Below are 8,599 nucleotides of genomic sequence, written 5' to 3' on the forward strand. Positions count from 1 at the left end.
GAGCTAGGGGAACTCATTAGCATAACTCATTAGCATATGCCACACCCCCTGACATCACCGGAAGTGTGTCATAAGGCCACACACCCCGTCCCCAGCGGTCCCGGCCGCCGCCGGCAGCCTTGCAGCTCCACTGCGAGCCCCATGAGGGTGCGAGGAAGCCCCGCGAAGGCCCTCCCTGGCCCCAGGCAGGCAGGGGTGAGGAGAGGCAGGGAGGAAGCAACTTACCCTCCCTCTTCTCCTGCCTCCTCCTGGCTGAATGAGGGCCGGAAGCGGGGCGGCCGGAAGCAGGGGGCGGGGCTTCGTCATGTGCCCCGCCCCCCGTACCTCACTTGGGGGAACTGCGATCCCCCGCGATCCCCCCCAAAATGACCTCTGTGTACTACGCTTTTCAAATACCAACACACTGATGGTCCCAGGGCCAGGGAATATTTGCCCGGCCTCAACAAGTGCTAGAGCCTTTTTGGTGGTAGCCCCAGTTTGGTGGAATGCACTTCCGGGCGAGATCCGGGCCCTGCGGGACTGAGTTCAAAGTTCAAAGTCATTTATTACCGTATTACACCAGCATGAAACACAGAATAAAATACACCGTAGTCATCACCCCCAAATCGTTAAAAGTTTCAGATAAAACTATAATAAACTTTGTATAAGAAATTTTAAATAACTTTCCAACAATACTTAGGGATATATTATGAGAGAAGGATTTTAACCTTTAAGACGTAACATTTATAAAATTATACATATGCCATACATATACATACATATCAAGAAAATATGTTTCTTTCTTGAACGTTCAGTTGAGTTTTGTGGGCTGCTGCACAGAATTTCACAAAAAGTGCCGTCACCTGCGGGTTTTCTTCCAGGAGCAACATTTTAAGGTATCCTGGATTTGAACACCCAGGGTTTCTATTAAGCAGGGGGGAGATCAACTTTGAGCGATTCGCAGGGCTCTTTTTGTAGCAGGAACTCCTTTGCATATTAGGCGACACACCCCTAATGTAGCCAATCCTCCAAGAGCTTACAGTAGCCCCTGTAAGAAGAGCTCTGTAAGCTCTTGGAGGATTGGCTACATTAGGGGTGTGTCTCCCTAATACTGGAGCTGCAGTGGCTCAAGTGGTTAAGACGCTGAACTGCAGGCTGTGGAAGGTCGGTAGTTCAGCAGTTTGAGACCCAGGTTGCCACATGATGGAGTGAGCTCCTGTCTCTAGTTCCAGCTCCTGCCAACCTAGCAGTTCGAAAGCAAGAAATTGCAAGTAGATAAATAGGTACCTCTTCAGTGGGAAGGTAACAGCGTTCCGTGCGCCTTGGTGTTTAGTCGTGCCGGCCACATGACCATGGAAACGTCTTCGGACAGCGCTGGCTCTTCGGCTTTGAAACGGAGATGAGCACCGCAACCCTAGAGTCGGACTCGGCTGGCTTTCGAGCAAGGGGACCTTTACCTTTACCTTTACTCCCTAATATGCAAAGGAGTTCCTGCTACATAAAGAGCCCTGAGTGATTCATTTGATAAAAAGGGCAGGTCAACAGGACCTGTAAAATGGAGATGTACCACCAAGCGTGCGGGTGACGCCAGGTGAGTTCCCACTTATATAGTTCTTCCTGCCTCTCCTCCCCACCGGAGACAGTGATGATGTTATTATATACACCATCTGATTAATTGTACATTATCTGAATCTGTTATTTTATATGTTTAACTGTATTTTAAACTGTTTATTATTTATTTATTATTTATTATTTATTTATTTGACTTATATCCCACCCTTCCACATGGGCTCAGGGCGGCTGAGAGGAGGCAATTGCCATACATGACAATAAAAACCAGATAAAACAATCGATTACATTTACATTCAAAATCGGTGCTCACAAACCAACATACAAGATGGGGGCTCCAATACAATGTTTCAAAATTCTACTAGCTCTACTTGATCAGTCTACGCTATGCAGGGGTCATTTCGTAGAAAAAGAGGTGCAGGGACTCATTAGCATAACTCATTAGCATAACTTATTTGTGTATGCCACACCCCCTGACCTCACCGGAAGTGTGTCAGAAGGCAACACCCACCGCTCAGGCTCCACTGGACTGTTTTGAATTGCTAGCTATTGGGAGGGAGGGGGAACGTGCAGATCTGTCCTCGCAGAGGAGGGAGAGTTTGTACCTGAATAAAACTTGGTCTTAAAGGTGCCACGGGACTCTTTTGTACCGGGGAGCCGGGGTGGGGGGCTTTGCAACTTACCTAGCTACTTCTTGCTCTGACAGAGGGCTGCTGGGAGCAGGGGGTGGGGCTTGTTGCATCTGCCCGCCCCCTGGGCTCTTTACTGCCGGAGCTCCGCTCCTGTGCGCTCCTGTAGGAAATGACCCCTGACGCTATGTCCGTTCTTCAGTTCCAGGGCCAGCTCATGGCCACTTTTGTTGTAATCAGGGTTGCCAACCTCCAGGTGGGACCTGGGGATCTCCCGCTTTTCCAACTGATCTCCAGCTGACAGAGATCAGCTCCCCTGGAGAAAACGGCTGCTTTGGAGGGTGGACTCCGTGGCACGGTACCATGCTGAGGCCCCTCCCCTCCCCAAACCCCGCCCTCTCCCGGACCCACCCCCAAAGTCTCCAGGTATTTTGCAACCCAGACCTGGCAACCCTAGTTGTAATCCACTCTGAGCCCCACGATAGTGGGGGAGAGCAGAATAGAAATAGAAAGAATAGACAAACAAACAAATGTAATGAACTGATACCAGGGATAGATCAGACCTCTAACTCCCTGGGAAACTTCCGGGTGGGAAGCTGCCCAAAGGACTGCTGGTGGCCAGGAATGACCATTTCCTATCCTGGTTCCTTTAATATTAAGATTATCCTGACCACAACAGTGAGACAGTCTTGTGCCAAGGCAAACATCAAAGGACATCCCTTCCTCGTTCCACAAATTAAACAGTTGCATCCCTCGGTTCTCAGCTAGCCATCGAACGGCACGTATCACGAACAACTCCTTTCCAGGGCTGCACACCCGGATGAAACGCCTCCCACACTTTAAACAAATGCTGTCACTCAAATCTACTAGAAGGAGCTCACCCGGTGAGATCCCAGGCGATCCCTGGTTGAAACTTCCCAGCAATTTTTTTAAAATAAATTTATTGATCATATTTTCAATCTAATTACAAACATTTCTCTTGATTACATATATATTTAGAGTCTTAAATCAGATGACATGTCATATATCGCACTATTATCTCTTTTCATATTACATTTTTACATGATTAATCCAATAATAAACCCTTGACCATCTTCTATCCTGTATTTTTTCGTCTTTCTCTTGAAGCATTAGACTTAAACTGTCCATTTGTGCTAGTTCTAATAATTTTACTACTAGGTCCTCTTTTGAGGGTATTTTATCCATTTTCCAATTTTTAGCCACTAGGATTCTTGCAGCTGTTATAATATACACTAATAAGTATACATCTTGCTTATCAAAACCTTTTGGTATTATATTCAACAAGTATGTTTCTGGGGTTAACATAACATCTATATTCGATATTTCTGAGATAACTTTATAAACCCTTTTCCAGTACGTTTGAATTTTATTACAATTCCACCACATGTGGTAAAAGGTCCCCACGTTTGACTTACATCTCCAACTTCCCAGCAATTTTTAAAGGCCAATAGCAGCCATGCAAGGGCCCCAATGCAGATCAGAACCTCACGGGAGACGGCCAGACGGCCATGGGAGAAGATTTAACCCTTCCACTCCCGAATAGTTTTATCAATCTCAACTGTTCTGTTATTAGACCTCGAATAATAAAAGGTGGATATCCTCTCCGACGTCTTTTCCCCTCAACTCCTCTTTACGCATTAAAGACGACATAGGGTCTGTCTGGGTCCTCAGCTAACATCCTGTGCAATAGTCATATGAGAACTGTGGGTTCCATTCAATTCCTGCATGCGTGGGGTCCGATTCAGATTGTGAATATGGAGACCATACAGAAGGGTTCCGCCTTCCCCTACTCTGACTCGTTTTCCAAACCTGAAATGGTCCCAACGGGATCTTGCTTGACCCACTGGAGAAACCCACAAGTCTCTCTGTTTCTTCTTATCTCTCCCTCCCTCCTTCCCCCCCACTGTTCTTTCCTTCCCTTCCTCCTTTCTTCCTTCCTTCCTTCCTTCCTTCCTTCCTTCCTTCCTTCCTTCCTTCCTTCCTTCCTTCCTTCCTTCCTTTCTTTCTTCTCTTTGTTCTTTCTAAACACATACAAGCAAGCAACTGTACCTGATATCTGCCATTTCTCGGTGTGGATCGCAAAACGAATCCGTCCATCTCAAAGTCCAGCAATTCATCCAGATCCTATAAGGAGACACCCCAGCAGAAAGATCAGTGCTCAACGATAGATGGCTGTGCATCACAGCGACATAGTAATAATCAAGTGTCATTAAGACACAACCAACCAATGGTGATGGTGACCCCTCATGGGGTTTGCAAGTCAAGAGACGCTCAGAGGTTGTTCGCCATGGCCTGCCTCTGCGTTGCAACCCTGGACTTCCTTGGTGGTCTCCCATCCAAGTACTAACCGGGGCCGACCCTGCTTAGCTTCCGAGATCTGACAACCTCAGGCTAGTCAGGGCTATTGGAGCCGCTGATACCATTATAGAAGTTTAGAGACCGACAAGATTTTTGGGGTATAAGCTTGTGGAAGTCAAAGCTCCCTTTGAATGTTGAAAGCGCAATAAGCTTGTTGGTCTCTGAGCTGATGCTGGACTCAAATCTAATTGTTCTACGGAGGACCAAAATGGCTGCCCTCTGGATCGATCTGACAGACGTTTGTTAAATTATAGGCAGGGAGGCAAAAGTGGGTAGAGAGAACTTTTTCTTCCTCACCCATAATAGGAAGAGGAAGAAGAAGAAGAGGAGGAGGAGGAGGAGGAGGAAGAAGAAGAGGAGGAGGAAGAAGAGGAGGAGGAGGAGATTGGATTTACGCCCCACCCTTCACGACCCAAAGGAGTCCCAGAGCAGCTTACAATCTCCTTTCCCTTCCAGTTTGGTGTACTGGTTAAGTGTGTGGACTCTAATCTGGGAGAACCGGGTCTGATTCCCCGACTCCTTCACTTGCACCTGGCTGGATGACCTTGGGCAAGCCGTAGTTCTGATAAGAGCTGTTCTTGAAAAAGAGCAGTTTCTGTCAAGAGGTCTCTCAGCCCCACCGACCTCACAGGGTGTCTGTTGTGGGGAGGGGAAGGGAAAGGAGTTTGTAAGCCGCTCTGAGACACCTTTGGGTAGTGAAGGGTGGGGTATAAATCCAATCTCTTCTCTTCTTCTTCTTCTTTCCCCACAACAGACACCACGTGAGGTAGGTGGGGCTGAGAGAGCTTCAGATCTCATTGACTTTAATGGATCTAGAAAGATGTAACTCTTTTCAGGATTGCATTCCTTGCCTTTCCTTCGTAAAAAGAAAGGATTTGGGGTAGCGATTAAGAGCGGCAGACTCTAATCTGGGGAACCGGGTTTGATTCCCCACTCCTGCACATGCGGCCAGCTGGCTGACCTTGGGCCAGTCACAAGTTCTCTCAGAGCTGTTCTCTAAAACACATTAAAAATACAGTAAAAACAATAAGCTTGGAGACAACCCCCCCCCCAATGAAATCGGCGGCCAATAACTCCGAAGCAGGCAAAACAAAGTCCATCTTCGTTTAAAGAATGACTGGCTTGTGGGATTAGCTTCCCCAGGATGGGGCGATGGGCACTAGTTTAGCCAGATTTTTAAAAGGAACTTGTCAAATACATCAGTGGCTATGATCCATGGTGACGAAATGGAACCCCCAGATTCAGAGACAGTACACCTCTGAATATCCATGCTGGGGAGGGCAACAACGGATGAGGGCGTAGGCCCCTGTCTCATTCTGGTAGGCCTTACAATGACAGTTGGTCAGCCACTTTCGGAAACAGGATGATGGATTATGACTTTGTAAATAAAGAGGGGGGGGCAGGCCCATAGCTTGGTGTAGAGAGAACTCTCTAATCTGGGAGAACCGGGTTTGGATTCCCCACTCCTCCACTTGCACCTGCTGGATGACCTTGGGCAAGCAGTAGTTCTGATAAGGGCTGTTCTTGAAAAAGAGCAGTTTCTGTCAAGAGCTCTCTCACCCCCACCTACCTCACAGGGTATCTGTTGTGGGGAGGGGAAGGGAAAGGCGTTTGTAAGCCGCTCTAAGACTCCGTTGGGTAGTGAAGGGCGGGGTATAAATCCAATCTCTTCTTATCATATCTAGCTACAGTGGGGGCATCTCGGGGCTCGGCCCCCTGAGTTACTGGCAATGCCCCCATGACCTCCCATCCAGCCCAGGCCCCCCAAGCGGTGGCAGATGTGGGGAAGGAATTGGGTATTCCTTTAATTCAATTTGCCAGTGCCCCCCAAGACATTTAAATGCCCCCCCTGACTTAAAAAATCCTGGCTACAGGCCGGGCGAGGGCAGTCCGACAAGGACGAGCCATGTTCCAGAGAGAACGGAAGTCAGAGAGAAGCAGAGGGTCGGCTAAAGGAAAAGCAAGTGGAGGAGACAGGAGGCACCTCTTAAACCCCTAGAAGGGGAGACTTGGGGAAAGATTTCCAGATGTTGCCCCCTACCCCCTTCAACAATTCCTTGTCAGCCTCCATCTTGTGGGTTTTTTTTTTTTTTACTGTATTTTAATAATATTTGGCCGACCGGCTCTGGAGCGATGGAAAAGAAGTCGAAACCTTTCAGACTAAATAATCAAAGAGACGTTTACGTGTTACCGAACCCTCACTTTATGCGTTTTTTTGGGATTGGGAACTATCCTAAACTAGATCTGTTCTAACATAAATCCCATTTTATTCAGTGGGGCTTATTCCCAGGAAAGTGTTCTTAGGATTTCGGCCTTCAAGATACAGAAATGAATCTGAGATAAGTCACAGTTTACAGCTCAGTCCTCAAGGGAGGGACACCCTTCAGATCTCATTGACTTTAACGGATTTAGGAAAGGCGTAACTCTTTTCAGGATTGCATTCCTTCCCTTTCCTTCGTAAAAAGAAAGGATTTGGTGTAGTGATTAAGAGCGGCAGACTCTAATCTGGGGAACCGGGTTTGATTCCCCACTCCTGCACATGCAGCCAGCTGGCTGACCTTGGGCCAGTCACAAGTTCTCTCAGAGCTGTTCTCTCAAGAGCAGTCCTCGAAAGAGCTCTCTCAGCCTCACCTACCTCACAGGGTGTCTGTTGTGGGGAGAGGAGGGGGGGGAAGGAGATTGTAAGCCTCTCTGAGACTCCAAGTGAAGGGCGGGGTATAAATCCAACTTTTCTTCTACTACTTCTAATTTTTGTCATTTGCAATCAGAAGATCTTGAACATATAAGAGCCCTGCTGGATCAGACCAGTGGTCCATCTAGTCCAGCATCAGTGGTCAACCTGTCCCACTGCAGGGCCAACAACAGGGCATAGAGGCCGAGGCCTTCATGAAAACATAAGAAGAGCCCTGCTGGATCAGACCAATGGTCATCTAGTCCAGCATCCTGTCTCACACAGTGGACAACCTGTCCCTCTGCAGGGCCAACAACAGGGCATAGAGGCCGAGGCCTTCTCCTCATGATAAGAACATAAGAAGAGCCCTGCTGGATCAGACCAATGGTCATCTAGTCCAGCATCTTGTCTCACATAGTGGCCAACCAGTTCCTCTGGACGACCAACAACAGGGCATAGAGGCCAAGGCCTTCATAAAAACATAAGAAGAGCCCTGCTGGATCAGACCAGTGGTTCATCTAGTTCAGCATCCTGTCTCACACAGTGGACAACCTGTCCCTCTGCAGGGCCAACAACAGGGCATAGAGGCCGAGGCCTTCATGAAAACATAAGACAAGCCCTGCTGTATCAGACCAGTGGTTCATCTAGTGCAGCCTCCTAAGATATAAGAGGAGCCCTGCTGTATCAGACCAGTGGTCCACCTAGTCCAGCATCCTAAGAAGATAAGGCGAGCCCTGCTGGATCAGACCAGTTGTCCATCTAGTCCAGCATCCTAAGAACATCAGAAGAGCCCTGCTGGATCAAACCACTGGTCCATCTAAGAACATCAGAAGAGCCCTGCTGGATCAGACCAGTGCTCCATCTAAGAACATAAGAAGAGCCCTGCTGGATCAGACCAGTGGTCCATCCAGTCCAGCATCCTAAGAACATGAGAAGAGCCCTCCTGGATCAAACCACTGGTCCATCAAGTCCATCTTCCTAAGAACATGAGAAGAGCCCTGCTGGATCAGACCAGTCGTCCATCTAGTCCAGTTTATTAAGAATATAAGAAGAGCCCTGCTGGATCAGACCAGTGGTCCATCGAATTCAGCCTCCTAAGAACATAAGAAGATCCCTGCTGGATCGGACCAGTGGTCCATCTAGTCCAGCCTCCCAAGACATAAGAGCCCTGCTGGATCAGACCAGTGGTCCATCTAGTTCAGCCTCCTAAGAACATAAGAAGAGCCCTGCTGGATCAGACCAGTGGTCCATCTAGTTCAGCCTCCTAAGAACATAAGAAGAGCCCTTCTTCTTCTTCTTCTTCTTCTTCTTCTTCTTCTTCTTCTTCTTCTTCTTCTTCTTCTTCTTCTTCTTCTTCTTCTTCTTCTTCTTC

General features: G+C 48.0%; 1 protein-coding gene across 1 annotated transcript in view; it reads right to left on the reverse strand.

Moving 5' to 3' along the window:
- LOC107122070 (inter-alpha-trypsin inhibitor heavy chain H2-like) overlaps nucleotides 1–8,599 on the reverse strand; it is a gene marked incomplete at its 3' end in the record, with an annotated part of 27,338 nt that overhangs the window by 17,827 nt on the left and 912 nt on the right. Inside the window, exon 2 of the mRNA XM_015425097.1 lies at nucleotides 4,248–4,322. Within this exon, the coding sequence (XP_015280583.1) occupies nucleotides 4,248–4,322 (75 nt within the window). The remainder of the gene's footprint in view (nucleotides 1–4,247; nucleotides 4,323–8,599) is intronic.

Source organism: Gekko japonicus, unplaced genomic scaffold (assembly GCF_001447785.1).
Source record: "Gekko japonicus isolate JY-2015 unplaced genomic scaffold, Gekko_japonicus_V1.1 scaffold3155, whole genome shotgun sequence".
NCBI classification, from domain to species: domain Eukaryota; kingdom Metazoa; phylum Chordata; class Lepidosauria; order Squamata; family Gekkonidae; genus Gekko; species Gekko japonicus.